At 47.2% G+C, this 20540-nt stretch overlaps 1 protein-coding gene and 1 pseudogene across 1 annotated transcript; both read left to right on the top strand.

The window, feature by feature from the left end:
* The first annotated feature begins 4770 nt into the window (after nt 1-4770).
* On the top strand, nt 4771-5715 carry LOC123084647 (LEAF RUST 10 DISEASE-RESISTANCE LOCUS RECEPTOR-LIKE PROTEIN KINASE-like 2.4; annotated as a pseudogene).
* Nucleotides 5716-9003: 3288 nt separating this feature from the next.
* On the top strand, nt 9004-19618 carry LOC123084646 (G-type lectin S-receptor-like serine/threonine-protein kinase SD1-13; the record flags this gene model as incomplete). The annotated part of the gene is made up of 5 exons (XM_044506128.1): nt 9004-9683; nt 10153-10500; nt 10853-10888; nt 12447-13177; nt 19610-19618. Coding segments are annotated over exons 1-5 (1800 nt in total), but the record flags the coding sequence as incomplete, so codon positions are not given.
* Between the last annotated feature and the right edge of the window lie 922 nt (nt 19619-20540).

Raw genomic sequence — 20540 nt, 5'->3', positions numbered from 1 at the left:
AATGCATAGTTTGCATGGATGTACTTGGGCTAACCTGGAGACACGAGAGCTGCTGCAGGGGGAGCCAAGAAGGTATGGAACAGAGAGCAAGACGCAGCTTGCTCGATCCTTTGCGACCTTGCCTCGCCTCCTTGTGCTCGCCGTCCGTACGTGTTTGTAAGCTAGCACAAGCCTTGTTCCTAACGATCGAGGGTTGTCGTCTCTGATGGAAAAGATATCAGTGGTTAATTTGCATCGTAGTTTCCGTCCGAAAATATATTAATATTGCAAAGATAACAATTACACCCAGCCTCAAGAAGTCACAAAGACTTTCAGAATGCACACAGTCCGAAAAGAAAAGAAAAAAGAAATTAAAAGAAAGTCCTCACCGTAATGATCAACACCCGAAAGACATAAAATGTATCCGAAAGCAACGCTTTTAAGAAGAAAACAGTGCACAAGCGATGTCGTCGTCCGATCCAAAATCATAGGTTTTTACCCTGGAGAAACACCCAGCTCACAAAACAATACCTTCAACAAGGCAATTTCCAGGCACAACCACTGAAGGCCAGACCTTAGGTTTTCACCCAGGAAGTCACGACTCGGCACCCGAGGAGCACCAGCAAAAAATAATATGAAATCCTCCAGTGTTCTCGCCCTCACTTGACACTGCTGCTACTGAAAGTTATCAAACACCTGGCTGACTCCGTCGCTTTCAAGGCACCCTCCGCCTTACTGATCCTCCGATCTCAGCCATTAAGACTTTCTCCACCGCTGTTTGTGCCATGAAAATCGAGATGCCGACACGTCTCATGGTGTAAACAAATAGCAGAGCTTCGCGCCACGCCCTCCTGGCTCGCAAGTGACCGGATACTATCCAATCCAGATATCCTTGGGCAAGATCTCCGACAATAGTTCTGGAACACACCGACGGCCAGATCGAGGAGGACCGATCAAGTAGAACATTGTTGTGATGCAATAAGAGCACGGTGGAGGACACCGGCCCGCTCTGTCCACAGCCTGCGCCTCCAGGCGCCAGATGTGACGGAAACGGCAGTGGCCAGCCCGCCGTCACGCCGCGCCAGCCCGCCCCGCACTCCAGTGCCGCGCTGGAGCGGCAGCAGTACGGCGTGCACACGAGGAGCAGACCACCAGCCTGACCTGCCGCAACCGAGCAGCCGTCCAGATCATCGCCGTTGTCGCCAAGTGAGACTCCGCCATGCCCGAGGACACCCCCACGACGCAAAGTAAGGTCCCTGCCGCCGCCGTCGCCCGCAGCGGCTTCGCCCTGCAGCTTCCTCCGGCGGCAGCGGAGAGGTGAGATTATTTTGGGGGCGGCTGCGCTAGGATTCATGATCCGCCCAGGTCGTCCGCACAGGAGCGATGCGGGGGGCGTGGGCCTCGTGCGTCTGGTCCTTTCCATCCTCCTCCATGGGACATAAGTGCATGGACCAATTAACGCCAAGATGCCCTACCCTAACCTATATATACCTAAGAGATTCGTCCAAACTATTTTATTTAACTTGACATGCAACCTAACCTATATATACTAATAAGACGGTTGTGCACTCAGTGAGAAGAAAAGGCATTGATTTGGTTGCGTGAAACCTCCTCTGTTTCTTGCTAAATTTTCCCGGTGTGCGCAACACCCTACTCTCGATGTTTGCTCGGAATGGGAGGCTATGAAATACTAGTTGAAAGCAGATGCAACATTAAAGAAAGTCAATCCAGTGGCCTTAAGTCGGCGGTCACAATTTCGACTCTCCGCTGGTACCCTACCCATGCAATCTCCAGATGAGCCGTTACCCTCGCTGTTTGACATGATGGACCCAGGAAAGAAAAAGAGTGCCGGAAACTCCACAAACAGTTTTTTTTTTCCTAAAACAGATCTTTTTTCCTCCCATGACGGGAGCAGGCAGAGTGCAACAATGAATTAAATTCCCTAGCTAGGTAACTGCTCTAATGCCATAAACTTATCTTCTTGTTATCTCTTATTATAGCAAGAACTGGCCAGTTCTCTTCAATGGCAGCATTACAAAACTGATAGCCTATATGCAGGACACAGGAGTGCTCCATATGTACATATGTTAAGAAGAAAGACAGAAAGTTGGGTTTGAAACACCGGGTTCACGACCAGAAAAATAACCTTTCAAACTCGATCTACAACTTTTTACGAGATCTCATGATTCCATTGCTGCTAACTGTGGCTGCCAACGACGTGTGCTTGCTGAAATCTTTATTACGCATTTGCATTACGGACATTATGCTACTATACGTCCGGGAGCGGCGTTTCAGCCGTCGTTGGTCCACACTTATCCCCAATTCCTCCGACCATCTGCATCACCCGCTAACTTACTGAACTTCACTAAACCCTGCCGAGCTTCATCAGTTCTACCATTTTGGCTCTGCAATTCCAGCACTACCCTCTTTGTTTCTAAAGACGTATATTACTCAGTAACAGGGATTAGTTCAAGACTGTCTAATATACATCAAGTACATAGTACAGAGACGGCCATTCCAGAGATATTATAGGAATGAATCAAAATGTGGTAGTACATACTTTACTGCGTACATAAAAATTTCCACACTTTTCTACAGAGGCAATATGACACAATATTCAGTACTATTTCAGCAAGCAGCACAGGAAGTTTAAATTAGTATTGCGTATTGACCGGGAACTCCAGAGCTAAAGAAAACTTCCATGTCACTGAAATTTTTCATACAGTAACAACGATTACTTCAAAACTGAGAAATATACATTGATAGAATTTCAGTCCATAAAGCTACGGCCATAACCTGCTAAGAAAATCTAATCTATGCACGGCAGAAACTAACAGTTGCATTTGTAGAATTTATTAATAATTATGTATCACTATAATAGCTAGGCCGTGCAGGTGCATGGGTTGATGACTAGTGTTATATGCCGCTCCTGCATAATGCATGAGTTAGACAGTTGTAGCATCGACTTGGTGTCTAATAATTGAGCCACTTGTTTGTCACCGTGTATCTTTGATGAGGGATTCAAGTTGGAACGTAGTAGTATATTAAGTTGGTGCAGGCACTGTATACAAAACGACAATACCTTGGCACGTTAGGCTTACCTACTGTTTAATTATCTTGTTCAAGAATCTGTTTATTACACTGTTTAATTATCTTGTTCAAGAATCTGTTTATTATACTGCTAACCCAGCTTTGAACAGTCTAGCCTACAAGTAAACAACTATTGGGGGTGGTTATTGGAAGATGATAGGGGGGATGGCACCAACTAGTAGTTGAGGATTACACGGATATGTTCCATCCTTGTAGTAACAAACGTACACTTAGCTCGGCCGAATCCAGATGATTAAGTGAGAATATTGGATAACTAGCGTGCATTTGGAGTGCTTGGCAAGGTCTTATGTAGGCTTAGCAAAGGTTAGTAGGCCTGTTGGGCGCTAACTTTTTCGTTCTCTTCCTAGCAAAGGTTAGTAATCCACCTGTCAACACATTAAGAACATGTATAAATGAAACTAGTATTATCATTTGAATGAAACTGATTTTCGCTGGTAAAATACTAGTAGCACTGCCATGCATGCTGCCACTTTTTTGGTCGGATTAAGTAATGCAATTTTCTCACTCACCGGTTTTGCAGCTGCTCCACGAAATTCAGTCACTGCTTCTGCATTGGGGAGGTCAAAAATTCAGTCGGATGCAGAGTTATTGCGAACATTGTTGAATTAGATCACCAGAAGATCATCTTATATAAGAGCACTTCCACTATAGAACAAAGCATAGAAGGAATAATTTTCGGAACTGAGTGTGTTGCTGCTTACCCGCTTTAGTGTCTTGGCTGCCGTTTTTAGCTTGATGACATCTCCCAATGTCACTGATGCATGGTGGACCTGCGCCGTGCAAATGCACATAAATGATGGAGCAAGTGTGTGAGCATGCTGTAGCCGTCGTTGCTTTTGCTAAGATGATGCAGTGAATTTGCATGTTGGTTCAGTATGTAAGAAAAGGCATAATTAACAACGTCTGTTAGAAATTCATCAACACCAGCTCTAGTTGCACGAGTCTCTACAGTGGGCAAACCCAAGCCAGTACCTCCTTCATGTGGCAAGATGATGTCAGATGAGCTCCAGCTGCATCAGTCACCACTGATGCAACCTATACAATTTTGAAGGTGCAATTTCTGGGAAGAGGCCTATGGCTGCTTTGCAATTGTATGCACGTCCTTGCACAGTTATATAATCACCTCGGTTGCCCTCGCGTTTTCTGGGAAAAGGTCTTGTCCAGTTTAGGTCAATATATATTGCATGCGGACCATGGAACAGCTAACGCAAGCTTGGTGGCTAGAGCATGCATGGAATGGTGGGGCATGAACCGAAAATACCGGGATGACAAGCGGCTCGTGTTTTCAGAATTCTTCTTTTGAAGCCCCGTCTAAAATGTTTGGACCCACATTGCCGTGAAATTAAGATGATACTAGCCACCTTATTAAGTAAAGTATGGGCAACTACCGTATATATGTATTCTTTCATTTTGTGTCAGCATCTCAGCGCGTTAAGTTGTTAAACCTGTTAAAGAATCTGCTATGTACTGCTAAAAGCGCCCCTTCTCATCTCTCAAGACAGCCCCTGTCGTGCCTGACCCTTCTTCGGCTTGGAACGTGGTCCTCCTCTCTATAGTTTTGATATCATCAGTTGCGACCTTGCTATTCTCGTGTATTTATGTGCTGATATGGCATAGAAAAGGAAGAAGACTATGGTTTCTCCTTTGCAAGAAGACTAGCGGAAACAATGAAAATAATTACGAGGCCATGATTGCATCGTATGGATCCCTAGCTCCAAAACGATACACGTACTCAGAGGTAATGAAGATAACATCCTCTCGCAGCAATGAGCTTGGAAAAGGTGGTTATGGTGTGGTTTTCAAAGGAACCCTACTTGATGGCCGTCTAGTAGCAGTGAAATTCTTGCATGAATGCAAAGGAAACGGGGGCGAGTTTGTGAATGAGGTTATGAGCATTGGCAGGACTTCTCATGTAAATGTTGTTAGCTTGTTTGGGTTCTGTTTGGAGGGATCAAAACGAGCTCTTATATATGAGTACATGTCCAACAATTCCTTGGATAAGTTCATTTACTCAGAGGACCCAAGGAAATTTTAGGATGGGATAAGCTCTATGTAATAGCAATCGGGATTGCTCGTGGCCTCGAATACTTGCACCATAGTTGTAATACACGCATCGTACATTTCGACATCAAGCCACAAAATATCCTTCTAGACAAGGATTTTAGCCCCAAAATTGCTGATTTTGGTCTAGCTAAATTGTGTCATACAAAAGAAAGCAAGGTTTCAATGACCGGTGCTAGAGGAACAATTGGATTCATCGCTCCAGAAGTTCACTCTCGAACCTTCGGAGTGGTTTCAACCAAGTCAGATGTTTATAGTTATGGAATGATGCTGTTGGAGATGGTCGGAGGAAGGAGAAACGTAAAATCATTTGTTGCAAAGTCCAGTGAAAAGTATTTCCCAGATTGGATTTATGACCATTTTGCTCAGGACGAAGGTTTGCAAGCATGTGCTATAACCAGTGAAACTGCGGAGGTAGCAAGAAAAATGACCTTAGTGGGATTGTGGTGCATACAAGTATTACCTATATATCGCCCTACTATAACAAGAGTTCTTGAAATGTTCGTGAGAAGCTTAGATGAGCTGGACATGCCACCAAAGCAAAGCTTCGGTGAACTAGTGTGAGATATTTCTCTAGTATTTTTATTTTGTTGTTTTTCTGTAAAATTATTCTTTAGCACTAACTTGATCTACTCACTTATCTCTTATTTCAGTGAAATTTCATCTCACAATATGGATGTACAAAGTGCAAGCTCCACCAGTAGAAGATCCGAGAGGATAAGTCCTGTGACTTCAAAAAACCCTACAGCGGCTGCCAACTCTTCGGCCTTCTCCTCCTTGACGCGGACGCCCCGGCTGGACCCGACGTCGCCACGGTGGACTCGCGGCGGCGCGTCGTCGTCGTCGTCGCTGTCGCATAGGACGACGACTCCGTCTTCGTCGCGGCTGCATCGGCGCTCCTCGAAGCGGCGCAGGGCGGCGCGCTGGCGCTCCTTCGCCTTCTCCCGGCGCGCCTTCTCCATCGCAATGGAGTCCTGGCGCGCCCATTCTAGGGCCACGTTGTCGTCGACGAACTCCGCCTTCACCGGCGCCAGCCCCGGCTCCGTCTTCACCGGCGCCAGCCCCGGCTCCGTGTTTGGCTTGACGAAGCACGGAGGAGCCGACGAGGAGGAGGCGCGCCGGCCGCCCTTGTTGATGACGATGCCGGCGCTGCGAGTGCGCCGGCCGAGCGGCGACTCCGCTGCGGCCTCGGCCTTGACGCCGAGCAGGGCCGGAGTGCCGGAGGAGTGCGACGAGGATCGGGAGGAGGAAGAGGAGGAGGAGGACCCGAACCGCCTTGGCGCCCATGGCCCGACGCGTCGGTGCGGCGCCGGGGGGTACGCCAACGGCGGGTCGTTGCCGCCCTCGAGGTGCATGAGCACGCCCTCGAGTGTGCGGCCGGGGACGCCCCACCAGAGGTGGCGCCCCTCGCTGTTCTGCCGCCCGCCGACCACCGGCGCGCCGTTGGTGGACGCCAAACGCTGTTGCTGGCGGTGCTCGAAGTACGCCGCCCAGGCCGCGTGGTTGTCGGGAGAAAGGGGGAGAATGGCGGGAGGAAGGCGAGCAAGCGGGAGAGAAGTGAGAAAAGCGTCAACAAAACAGCGTGAAAAGGCCATCGGGTCGCCTCTAGTGCGGGCCCACGCGCCTTTTTCGCTTGCGCCGGCTCCCCAAGCGCCCCGCAGGGCGCCGGGTTCGGCCTGGGTCCGCCGGCACCAGTTTTGGCCCGAGCCGGCGAAAAACGGGCTTCTGGGGGCGCGACTGGGGTCTTTTTTCGGTGCCGGCGCGGCAAAATCGCCTGGGGAGGGCCTGTTGGAGACGCGGCTGGAGATGCCCTAATAATTGAGCCACTTGTTTGTCACCGTGTATCTTTGATGAGGGATTCAAGTTGGAACGTAGTAGTATATTAAGTTGGTGCAGGCACTGTATACAAAACGACAATACCTTGGCACGTTAGGCTTACCTACTGTTTAATTATCTTGTTCAAGAATCTGTTTATTACACTGTTTAATTATCTTGTTCAAGAATCTGTTTATTATACTGCTAACCCAGCTTTGAACAGTCTAGCCTACAAGTAAACAACTATTGGGGGTGGTTATTGGAAGATGATAGGGGGGATGGCACCAACTAGTAGTTGAGGATTACACGGATATGTTCCATCCTTGTAGTAACAAACGTACACTTAGCTCGGCCGAATCCAGATGATTAAGTGAGAATATTGGATAACTAGCGTGCATTTGGAGTGCTTGGCAAGGTCTTATGTAGGCTTAGCAAAGGTTAGTAGGCCTGTTGGGCGCTAACTTTTTCGTTCTCTTCCTAGCAAAGGTTAGTAATCCACCTGTCAACACATTAAGAACATGTATAAATGAAACTAGTATTATCATTTGAATGAAACTGATTTTCGCTGGTAAAATACTAGTAGCACTGCCATGCATGCTGCCACTTTTTTGGTCGGATTAAGTAATGCAATTTTCTCACTCACCGGTTTTGCAGCTGCTCCACGAAATTCAGTCACTGCTTCTGCATTGGGGAGGTCAAAAATTCAGTCGGATGCAGAGTTATTGCGAACATTGTTGAATTAGATCACCAGAAGATCATCTTATATAAGAGCACTTCCACTATAGAACAAAGCATAGAAGGAATAATTTTCGGAACTGAGTGTGTTGCTGCTTACCCGCTTTAGTGTCTTGGCTGCCGTTTTTAGCTTGATGACATCTCCCAATGTCACTGATGCATGGTGGACCTGCGCCGTGCAAATGCACATAAATGATGGAGCAAGTGTGTGAGCATGCTGTAGCCGTCGTTGCTTTTGCTAAGATGATGCAGTGAATTTGCATGTTGGTTCAGTATGTAAGAAAAGGCATAATTAACAACGTCTGTTAGAAATTCATCAACACCAGCTCTAGTTGCACGAGTCTCTACAGTGGGCAAACCCAAGCCAGTACCTCCTTCATGTGGCAAGATGATGTCAGATGAGCTCCAGCTGCATCAGTCACCACTGATGCAACCTATACAATTTTGAAGGTGCAATTTCTGGGAAGAGGCCTATGGCTGCTTTGCAATTGTATGCACGTCCTTGCACAGTTATATAATCACCTCGGTTGCCCTCGCGTTTTCTGGGAAAAGGTCTTGTCCAGTTTAGGTCAATATATATTGCATGCGGACCATGGAACAGCTAACGCAAGCTTGGTGGCTAGAGCATGCATGGAATGGTGGGGCATGAACCGAAAATACCGGGATGACAAGCGGCTCGTGTTTTCAGAATTCTTCTTTTGAAGCCCCGTCTAAAATGTTTGGACCCACATTGCCGTGAAATTAAGATGATACTAGCCACCTTATTAAGTAAAGTATGGGCAACTACCGTATATATGTATTCTTTCATTTTGTGTCAGCATCTCAGCGCGTTAAGTTGTTAAACCTGTTAAAGAATCTGCTAATTATACTGATATTTAGACTAGCTAGCTTTGAACAGCCTAGTGTACAAGTAAACAACTATTGAGGATCGTTTGTTGAAAGATCAGCTTTAACAGCCTAACTATTTGAGGACCCACAGTGACGTTGCAAGTTTGAATAAGAGATCTCTTTGAATAACGTGGCCGCTCACTTCATCCATGTGACAACAACAACAACAATAGCAACAATAACAACAATATTGAAAGGAGGAGGAGGAGGAGGCCGACGACGTGGACGACAAGGAGTAGTAATATTTGAAAGGAGTGGTCCCAACATGACAATGCATGCAACTTGCAAGTCTTCCTCTCTTGAGTCTTCTCTTCACGGGGAGAATTACTCCTTGAAAGCTAGGGATCCAACTTGCTTCCTCCTCCTCTCTTCAGCCTTCACGCCTGCCACTGCCATGCCCGGCGTCTACTCTTCCTCCATGATTATTATTCATGCTCTCCTGCTCCTCGTGCTAATTCCGCTCGCCGCAGCACAGCCGTGGACCAACTGCGGCAGAGGCCAAGGCAACTACTCGGCAGGCAGCACATACGAGACCAATCTCCTAGACCTCCTCCTCGGCACCCTCTGCCATAACGCCTCCTCGTCGCCGACCCTATTCGCCAAAGGATCCCTCGGTGCCGCGCCGGACACTGCCTGGGCCCTGATTCTCTGCCGAGGCGACGTCAGCGCCAAGATGTGCTACGAATGCGTCACCTGGGCTGGTCACTACGCGGCCACAGCCTGCAACCGCAGCAGGGACGTGGCCCTCTGCTGCGACCAGTGCTACGTCCGCCTAGCCGACCACAACTTCTTCGACCCCAACGGCAACGCCGGCGTGGTATCGTCCTTGAGCGCTCTAGGTATCACCAACGGGGACGTCGTCGGCTACGACTGGGCCCTCACTGGCCTGTTCAGCTCCACGGTGAAGTATGCGGTGGACAACTCCTCCAGGATGTTCGCCATGGGGTATTCGGCAGAGACCGAGCCGGGGATCTACTCGGCGGCGCAGTGCGCGGCGGACCTGTCGCGGCCGCAGTGCCGAAACTGCCTACAAGGCCTCATGGGCATGTGGCGGACCACGTTCCTGCGGAACACGCGGGGCGCGAGGCTGGCTGGTCCTTGAGGTCCGAACTATTCCAGTTCTTCAATGACAGAGATTCCAGGTTCCCGTCCAACACCGGATCCTCCGGGCCCTTGGCCGTGGGACCAGCAGCTGGTACGAGAGGTCAGTTGATTTGAATTTCGTTGTAAAAAGATTCCACTTATCTTTTTATGTTTATTAGGTACCACAGGCAAATAATGGAGGTCTTTCATTTGGTAAAATAGGTTATTTACAATTTCTCCCTCTTGCCTTCCGCGTGTTGGACACATGATTTCTTCTCAACACCAGCATCAACGGCTGCTAAGAGCATCTACAACCATACATACCTAATATGAGTTGTCAAAAGCCCGCGGACAATGACCGGGCATACCCCAATTTCCATGTCCAACAACCATAGTAGCCATTTCATGATAACTAGTTCCATTCAAAACCATGCGACGGCATGATATACATACAACTACTACTTCAACTACACAACTGAGAATCCTCGCCGGGCATGCTGAGGAAGCTGGTGCCGGAGCCGCCGGCCTCGTGGTCATTGGCGGTCGGGCACACCTCCGGCTCGTCGTCCTCCACAAACTTGGTGAAGATCTCGACGATCTCCTGCTTCCGCCGGCGGAGGAAGGGGTGGTTGCCCTCCACCTCGTACTCCGACTCAAAGGACTCAAGGAGCACCTGCTGCTCTGCCAAGTGGTCCGCCTGGGCCGCATCGAACTCCGCCATGGCATTGTCCATGTCGAAGCCCGCAGGCTCTAGATCGTCCTCTGCCGCCTTCTCCGGCCGCTCCTTCTCCGTGTCCTTCTCCGCCGTCTCTGGCTCCTTCTCCTGGCGTCAGACAAGCTGGAGTATAGTTGAAGACTTGGAATACATTTTAAAATGACTAGTGAGATGTCACCCATGTTTTTTTTGCCAAACCTGTATTCGATCAAAAGAAAGTCACATATGTAGTCCATGTTCTATCGTTCTTCATATCCTGGAATTTATTTATTTATTTCCATACATATTTCATTCGCAAAATATTGAAGATCCATAAACTACGCCTATCTCTTTCTTTTGGAAAACACAACCAATGTACTCCATCTGTTCCTAAATATAAGACGTTTAGGCAGCTCAATTTGAGCGGAGGGAGTATTATTATTGGACAATTGAGGTTTTACTCATAAATGTTATGTCATATTCCAGGTACCAGGAGGGCCGTCACAAAGATTATGATAATAGGTATGCTAAAACTTTCACCATCTTTTCACAAACAGAGGATTTAAATACCAGTAGTCCACTAATAGTGTTTTTCTATGGTGAAATAGTAAATTGAAAATTTATCATGCCTATAATCATTAAAAATTGATTCTAAATTTAAAGTTAAGACAAACAGCTCTCAGTTTGTGCATAAGGGCATCTCCAAAGAATACCCTCAAACCTCCGGTATATGTCGAGATTATAATGTCTGGGCAACTTTTGTCATCCAATGGGGACCCTTGTTCCGCGGAGCGGTCTAGACGTCTGTTTTCTCGTAAACTAGAAGAAAGTTGTGTGTGTGTGTGTGTGGTTGTGGGGGGGGGGGGGGCGCTATGCGGGAGCTCGGACATCCACTTTACCAACAAAAAACAACCACGTGGTCCTCATCTCTTTTTCTTTTTGGAGGAAAGGCCATCCTGGCTACCTTTATTAACTTAAAAAACAGTTACATTGTTTACTAGTTGGCAAATTAAGAACCCAGGAGGCTCATTAGTCCAACTATCATCACACTTATTACGAAAACTGAAATTAGCTAGCTCATGTGCTACAAAATTTGCATCACGAAAACAATGCTTGAAGATGACCTTTCCTACTAACGTTGCCAAAATCTATGCATTCTGCAAAAATCGCTGCTGCTAGATCCCACCATTGGTTCCGTCCTTGGCAATAATTCACCACAACGAGAGAATCAGACTCCGCTTCAATCCTACTAAAGCCAATAGCATTTGCCAAAACTAGACCGTCACGCATAGCCATTGCTTCCACTGTCATCACATCCTCTGCGTTCTGAATAAATTTGCATTCTACTGCTAAAAGCGCCCCTTCTCATCTCTCAAGACAGCCCCTGTCGTGCCTGACCCTTCTTCGGCTTGGAACGTGGTCCTCCTCTCTTTTCTCTCTCTCCCTTTCCCCTCTCTCCTTTCAACCGGACACCACACACACATATCCACCAAAAGCAACCACATGCAAAGTTGAGACAAACAGCTCTCGGTCTGTGCATAAGGGCATCTCCAAAGAAGACCCTCAAAGCTCTGGTATATGTCTAGATTATAATTTTCAGTCAAATTTTGTCATCCAATGAGGACCACTTGGTCCACGGAGCGGTCTAGACGTCTTTAACTGTGTGTATGTGTGGTTGGGGGGGGGGGCTATGTGGTCCTCCTCTTTTTCTCTCTCTCCCCTCTCTCCTCCCAACACCACACACACATATTCACTAAAAGCAAGCACATGCACGATCCCTCCTCTCCTCTCTCCTCTGAGCCGGACAAACGGGGATTTTTGTGATTAAGGGTTGGATGGCTCCCGCGTCACTCTCCATGGACTAGTCCCCACCGTTCCGCGGACAGATACGGTGTTCGATTTAGAGGTCAGACTTAGAGATGCCCTAATGCAAGAATTTATGGAATTTAGCTTGTTAATACTTTTGCCACCACACAACGTCGCATAAACAGAAATTTAAACTACCGATGATCTTGGAAACTTAATTACTATACTATAGCCTCTAGTTTACAAAAGGAACTAACATATGCTTTCTTCTCAGTTTTGACATCATCAGTTGCGACCTTGCTATTCTCGTGTATTTATGTGCTGATATGGCATAGAAAAGGAAGAAGACTATGGTTTCTCCTTTGCAAGAAGACTAGCGGAAACAATGAAAATAATTACGAGGCCATGATTGCATCGTATGGATCCCTAGCTCCAAAACGATACACGTACTCAGAGGTAATGAAGATAACATCCTCTCGCAGCAATGAGCTTGGAAAAGGTGGTTATGGTGTGGTTTTCAAAGGAACCCTACTTGATGGCCGTCTAGTAGCAGTGAAATTCTTGCATGAATGCAAAGGAAACGGGGGCGAGTTTGTGAATGAGGTTATGAGCATTGGCAGGACTTCTCATGTAAATGTTGTTAGCTTGTTTGGGTTCTGTTTGGAGGGATCAAAACGAGCTCTTATATATGAGTACATGTCCAACAATTCCTTGGATAAGTTCATTTACTCAGAGGACCCCAAGGAAATTTTAGGATGGGATAAGCTCTATGTAATAGCAATCGGGATTGCTCGTGGCCTCGAATACTTGCACCATAGTTGTAATACACGCATCGTACATTTCGACATCAAGCCACAAAATATCCTTCTAGACAAGGATTTTAGCCCCAAAATTGCTGATTTTGGTCTAGCTAAATTGTGTCATACAAAAGAAAGCAAGGTTTCAATGACCGGTGCTAGAGGAACAATTGGATTCATCGCTCTAGAAGTTCACTCTCGAACCTTCGCTCCAGAAGTTCACTCTCCAGAAGCCTCACACTCTCAGTCTCAGTCAGTCAACACTCAGCAGCAGTAGTCCACTATTTTTTGTTTGTGTGTGTGGATGGCCATGTAACATTGAATTCCACGTCTGGCCCATGCACAATAATTGCTCCAAGGCCCACCGATATGATACAGAGACAGACCCATGTTCAATACTGGACCTCACCAACCCCTCAAAAAAAAAAATGGACCTCATCATGTTTTTTATGTCCATCCCCACCCGAAGCAGTTCTGCCCCTGCACTCAAGACATATAATATAAGAAGACGGAATAGCTAACAGCGTGTTTGCCTATACTCTTTTTTTTTCGGGAAAAACTTCCAATCTATTCATCTTCAATCATGATAGTACAACGAATACTAAAAATAATAAAAATTACATCCAGATTCGTAGACCACCTAGCGACGACTACAAGCACTGAAGCGAGCCGAAGGCGCGCCGCTGCCATCGCCCCTCCCTCATCGGAGCTGGCCAAACCTTGTTGTAGTAGATAGTCGGGAAGTCGTCGTGCTAAGGCCCCATAGAACCAACGCACCAGAACAGCAACCGCCGCAGATGAAGAGTGTAGATTAAAAGGATCCAACCTGAAGACACACGAACGAAGACGAACGACGAACAGATCCTAGCAAATCCACCAAGGACAGATCAGCCGGAGACACAACTCCACACGCCCACCGATGATGCTGGACGCATCACCGGAACAGGGGCTAGGCGGGGAGACCTTTATTCCATCTTCAGGGAGCCGCCGCCATCTCGCCTTCCTGAGCAGGACGCAAACCCTAACAAAGATCAAAAAAAGATCTAAAAACGGAGCCCTCCCCCCGGCAAGGGGCGAGATCCACTCCGCCTCCATGGCCCTAAGGCCACCGGAGATGGAACGGACTGGCGCCGGCGCCGGCGGGAGGCAGATTACCCTAGCTTTTTGGAGGGGCGGCTGGTTGGCGTTTCGGTGCCCAGGCTCATTTGCACCTGTTCAGAAAAAATTCAAAACAAAACCAAGAAAAATTCAAAAAATTCCAAATTATTTTCTTGTGGTAGATAATTTGATGTGTGAGGATCGCCCTAATTTTTAGATCATTTGGACATAGGAGCAGCTCTCAGCAAAAAAGATAAATTGGGTCATAACAATGCATGAACAGTAAACATTTTTCAGATCCTGAATTTGTCTTTTTTGTCGAGAGCTGCTCAGATGTCCAACTGATTTGAAACTTGGAGCGAACCTCACGCATCAAATTATCTACCATAGAAGAAAAAAATTGGATTTTAAAAAAAATTCTAGTATTTGTTTTGATTTGTTTCGTGAGGGCGGGTGCAGCTGAGCATGGGCTCAGAAGTGGATTACCGTATACTCTTATATTTCTTTACAGGGGGAGTATTTGAGAAGGGGAAAGAGAGTTTAATGTAGGAAGTTGTATTGACATTAGACCTGCGATGAGTTGTTTTATACACAATCCTCTGTTTGACGCATGATAAGAATTACGTATGAGAATTTGAGGAGCAAACGTATTTCCTTGTTTGGATCGTGGGAAACGACGAGGGACTATACAAGGGAATTCAACTCATAAATCATGAAGAAGTGTTAAGATTGAATCTCAGCCTCCAAAAGGGATTTCCGAGGAAACACTCTAATTAGCATTGCCCAAAAAGTGTTTGTTTCAACTTAAAAGAAGTGTCTGTTTCGTGCAAATAAATTGGCTCAACACATGCATTTTATATGTTGTAAGATGTCACTAGTAGAAAAAAGGCCTATTGTCCCGGTTGGTGAGGGCCTTTAGTCCCGGTTCATGAACCAGGACTAAAGGGTCGGTACTAATGCCCTGGCCATTTAGTCTCGGTTCAATCCAGAACCGGGACAGATGGGCCTCCACGTGGCTTGTCCCCTGAGCCCAGGCAGGAGGGCCTTTGGTCCCGGTTGGTGGCACCAACCGGGACCAATAGGCATCCACGCATCAGCATTTCTGTGGCTGGGGTTTTTGTTTTTTGTTTTTGAAGGGGGGGGAGGGGTTTGGGGGTTTTGGGAGGTTAATTTAGGTGTTTCATATATTGTGTTAGCTAGCTAATTAATAGAGAGAAGTGTCCTCTCTTTTGTCCGTGCTTGGTCGACGCTACGTACTATACATACGTATAGAGAGGACTAGCTAGACACGCTATCTAGCTAGTAAGCAAACTAACGGAACAGAAGATCGTCATGAACATATATGCATACAGAGAGAAGTGATATCGACCAGCTCTCCTTCTCCGAGAGATTGGTCGAACAACAAGTTCTCATATATCTATCCGACACTACCGACTACATATATACAATAATTATCTTTTACAAATATAATCTCCTAACATACGGACGCGTGGTCCACATAGTATTCTCCGTCTTCAGTGATCACGTGGTCAAGAAAGAATGCCGCCAATTCCTCTTGAATTGCTCGCAGGCGATCTGGTGCTAGGAGTTCATCCCGCATCCGAAACATCTAATTTTAAGAAGGGGGTCAATACATATATATATGAATGAATGAAACTCAACACAAATGATGGTAATAAAATAAAATTGTGAATATTGTTATTTACGCACTTCATATTGTTTGTCAGAGTAGCCCCGCTCACAGGTCGTGTGGCGGATGGACTCGCAAATGTAGTATCCACAGAAATCATTCCCTTGTTCCTGCCACAACCACTTTACAAGAAAAGGAGGTCAATCAAACTGATAATTAGCAAGCATGCTAAATGGTATTGATGAAACTAGCGCTTGAATCACTAGGAGATGCGTGGAATATGCTACTATAGTACTTACTTTCGGGTGTCTAAATTGTAGCTTCTTCGGCAGTCCCGGAGCTTTTTTTGGTGAATTTTCTCCAGACCATGCCATACAAAGAAAACAATTACTTGATATCAGAAATGAACAAAGTTGCTTAAAATGTTGGATAATGATCGATTTAGCTTACTTCTCGAGCATTTCAGTCATGTCCGCATACTCCTTGGGATCTTTTCGTTTGGAGTCTAAGACAGTTACTACTCCCTGCTCAAGCTTAATCTCTAGGAGAATATAGTGGTACCTGCGCACGCATGCATAACTCATCAATATTACATTACTATAACCTGGACTAATAAGGGAAACCAAATATGCCACAAGACAGTAACACTCACTTGAAGTTGTAAGGAAAGAGTATTATATCTTTGTGTTCATTTATTACCAACGATCGTAGCAAGTTGGCCTCGGTATTTTCGGCATGAAATTCAACCTCAGTTGCATCTATGAGATATGTGTTAATGAACCCAATATCACCCACTTGTCTTTTCTTCAATTCGGTGATCTTCAATCTGCATAATATAGTGAGGATAATTATAAATACATGCAATGAAAGAGCTGAGTTATATAGAGAGACTTAATGACAGAAGTAGTACTACTTACAGACAGTAGCAGGTGACCGTTGCTTTATCGAGGGCCAATTGATTGAAAAACTGATAGAACTCCTCAAATGGAATAGGCAATAGTTCAATTCCAACGAGGTCATGCTCCTTTTTAACTTTCACATACAAAGTACTCCTCCCCTCAGACTCTCTGCAGGTTTTCATGTACGAATCATGCAATCTTCGCATCATCGTTGATAGAGATCTTTCATCTTTGACAAGAGGCTTCCCGTACTCGTACCTTTGTATCTGCACCTCCAAGAAATCATAATGTACATCGTCGGGCAGGTAATCTTCAGGATTGCCATAACCGGGCACCATCCTCGGATCGACGATGTCGCTAGCAGGCACCTTGAGCGGGGGGCACGATTGCTTCACTTGTTCGCCGAGCTGGGCAATTTGTTTCCCTGCTCGTCGTTCTTTCATCCTTTGATCACTTTTAGTACTTCCCGACCTCTCCGCTTCGGCAAATGCCTTTCCAATAATGCGCTCATAGTTGCCTTTCGGCGGAGACTTGGGTGGTTTTGTCAGGGCAGCCAGAGTGCACTTCGCTTTCACCGGATCTACCTTCTCCTCCGGAGGTGGATGTCTCTTTGCTTTCAACCCTTCAAACCAGTCATTCAATTCGGTCTGCGTGATCTTCGCGTTTTCCTCCCCGTTCCTCTCATACGGTAACTTCTCTGGAGTCTTCAGAGAAGGACCGAATCTGTATCTCCTCCCGCCTTTGGCTGTACTGCTCGACGGCGGCAGAGCAGACGGAGCGGATGTCTTCTTTCGTTGCTTACGAGGCGGAGGAGAAGGACTACGATGTGCCGGAGCAGCCGGAGCGGTGGCGGGCCTCTTCCGCCCTTGCTAACAAGGCGGAGAAGGAGGAGGTTGGCTGCTTGGGCGCGCCGGCGCAGACGGAGAAGGAGGCGGAGTGCCGCCACGCGCCGGAGAAGGAGCCGGCCGAGTGCCCTAATCGTCACTCGCCGGAGGAGGAGGCGGTGGAGGAGGCGGAGTGCCCTGACTCGCCGGAGGAGGACGAGGAGGCGGAGGCGTCCAGTTCGGAAGGTTGATGAGATCCTTCCGCCATAGGCATGGAGTCTTCAGAGCAGAACCCAGCCGATACTCCCCTTCACCGGTAGGGTGGTCAAGCCGGAGGTCCTAAAATCCCTCCGTTATTTCATCCACCATCGCCTTAGCATATCCTTTTGGAATCGGCCGACAGTGAAAAGTTGAGTCGGGTTTAGTAGGATAAACAGAGCCAACAGCTGCCTTGACCTTCAAATTGCTCCATTCCGCCATAAGGTGGCAATTTTGAGACTCCGTGATAGCATCCACGGGATAGCTGGCAGGAGCCGTCAAGGCATGCTCCGGCTGAAGCAGCTCGGTGGAAGCCACGCTGCTTCTCCGCTGAGATGGCGGGGTAGCTTCGGGGTAAGCTTCCGCAGGTTGTTTGCTCCGTTCTGCTTCTCGTTCCTCTAGCCCCATTACCCTTTCGTCCAGCGCCTGCAGTTGGCTCTGCTCCAGTTTCTTCCTCCTCTCCTGGGTTTTGTAACCGCCTGCGTCCAGAAATCCAGCCTTCCACGAAACGGAGCCTGGCGTGCCTCGTGTCCGTCCAGGGTGCTCAGGATTCCCGAGGGCCAATGTGAGCTCGTCCTTCTCCCTGTCTGGAACGAACGTCCCTTGCTGTGCTGCTTCGATATATTGCTGAAGCCTCTTGACTGGTATGTCCAATTGATCGTCCGTCCAAATGCACTTCCCTGATACAGGGTCCAAGGTTCCGCCAGCCCTGAAGAACCAAGTCCGGCAATGGTCTGGCCAGTTCATTGTCTCTGGTTCGATCCCTTTATCAAGCAGATCATTCTCAGCCTTGGCCCACTTAGGCCGGGCTATGAGGTAGCCACCTGACCCCGTGCGATGGTGAAGCTTCTTCTTCGCAGCATTTTGCTTGTTTGTCGCCGACATCTTTTTACTCTTTTCTGATGTCTTGTGGGCCACAAATGCGGGCCAGTCATCTCTGATCTTCTTATATTTGCCCTTGAATTCTTGTGTCTTTTTTTGATCGACAAACTTATTCAGGTCTTTCTTCCAATTCCTGAATAGGTCTGCCATCTTCTTAAGAGCAAAAGACTTGATTGATGGCTCTATAACTGGCTTCTCCGGATCATCCTCTGGCGGTAGGGTGAAATTTGACTTCAGCTCAGTCCAAAGATCATTTTTCTGCAGATCATTGACATAAGACACCTCAGGGTCTTCGTTCTTATGCCTATACCATTGCTGGATGCTGATCGGGATCTTGTCCCTAACCAGAACCCCGCACTGAGCAACAAATGCCTTCTTTGTCCGGATGGGCTCAATCGGTTGGCCGTCGCGCGCGATTTCTATGATCTCAAACCTTTCATCCGAGCTCAACTTTTTCTTCGGGCCTCGTCTCTTTACCGAAGTTGTGCTCGATCCAGAGGGCTAGAAAAAAGAAACAAAGACGAGAGTTAATTAATATGTGTACATACCAAAACAATGAATGCATCAATTAGCTAGTCAGCACAGGCTTAACTAATATATATACCTGGCCGGACTCAGTTCGGTGATCACCGGAGCCGTCCTCACGGTCTACTTCTTCACCCTCTCCTTCTTGCACCAGCATTGGGTCATCGGAGCCATCATAATCATAGCCAGCTGCTTCTTCACCCTCTCCTTGCAGACCATCGGTGTCATTGAGAAACATCAACGAGCAGACGACATCACTTCCTTCTGCGATTATGTCCCTCAACAACGCTTCTTGTGCTTCGTCTCGGGGCGGGGTGTCCATAGTTTCTACAAATATTTACAACATGGCAATTATTATTCAAACATGACAGATATGGATATATTAGTGGCAAACGTAGAACTAGCTAGCTAATCACAATAAGGAATCATATTAATTAGTGGCCTCGACGCTGCTTCTCTAGGGTTTCGGGTGGCCTCGACAACGCTTCAAGGGTTAGGGGTGGCCTCGAGAACGCTTCAAGGAGGGGGTAATATCGACCCCCCCCCACGTGTTGAAGCTATCGGGAGGGGGTCGGTGTTGAACACTACATTTATGTCCCACAAGTGACGTGGGCATCGACGCCCGCGGTAGGGTAGAGGGTCGTGGATCGCCGAGCGGTCGAGGGTCAAGGGGTCGAGGATCGCCGAGGGGTCGGGAGGTTTCCTAGTGTCAAAGGATTCAACGAAGCCATGTCTCATCATTAGGCGAAAGTAACAGGTGCATGATGGTACGAAGCTCTCCAATGTTATTTTGGAACGGAGTCCCAGATAGGATAATTCGCTTTTTGGTACAAAGTTCAGCAAGAACCTTCCGAATATCGTTATTTGGAAGGCCTTTGCTGAAATTCATACAGAAAGGCAAATTATCCTATCCGGGACTCCATTCCAGAATAACTTTGGAGGACTTCGTACCATCATGCCCTGATTACTTCCGGCTAATGATGAAGCCATGGATTTCTTCAATACTTTGACACTAGGAAACCTCTCGACCCCTCGAACCCTCGACGACCCTCGAACCCTCGACCCCTAGACGACCCTGGAACCCTCGACCCTCGACCCCTCGACCCTAGAACCCTCGAACCCTCGACCCTCTACCCTAGTTCCCGACCCTCGACCCCTCGGCGATCCTCGACACCCTCGTTCCCGATAAAAATTAAGAAGAAGAAGAAGAAAAAAAGAGGAGAAAAAAATGAGAAGAAGCTCCTCTATTCCTTCTTCTTCTCCTTTTTTTCTTCTTCTTCCTCTTCTTCCTCTCCTCGTCTTCTCCTTCTTCTTCTCCTTCTTTCTCTACTTATTTTCCTTTTTCCTCTCCTTCTTTTTCTTCTTCTTCCTTCTTCTTCCTTCCTCTTTTCTTCCTTTTCCTTATTTTACTTTTTCCTCTCCACTAACATAAAATGCACTAACCTAAAATGCAAC

The sequence above is a fragment of the Triticum aestivum genome, chromosome 4A (genome assembly GCF_018294505.1).
Source record: "Triticum aestivum cultivar Chinese Spring chromosome 4A, IWGSC CS RefSeq v2.1, whole genome shotgun sequence".
Taxonomy (NCBI): Eukaryota; Viridiplantae; Streptophyta; class Magnoliopsida; order Poales; family Poaceae; genus Triticum; species Triticum aestivum.
Note: the sequence above shows the minus strand (reverse complement) of the source record. Positions and strands in the feature narration are given on the sequence as shown.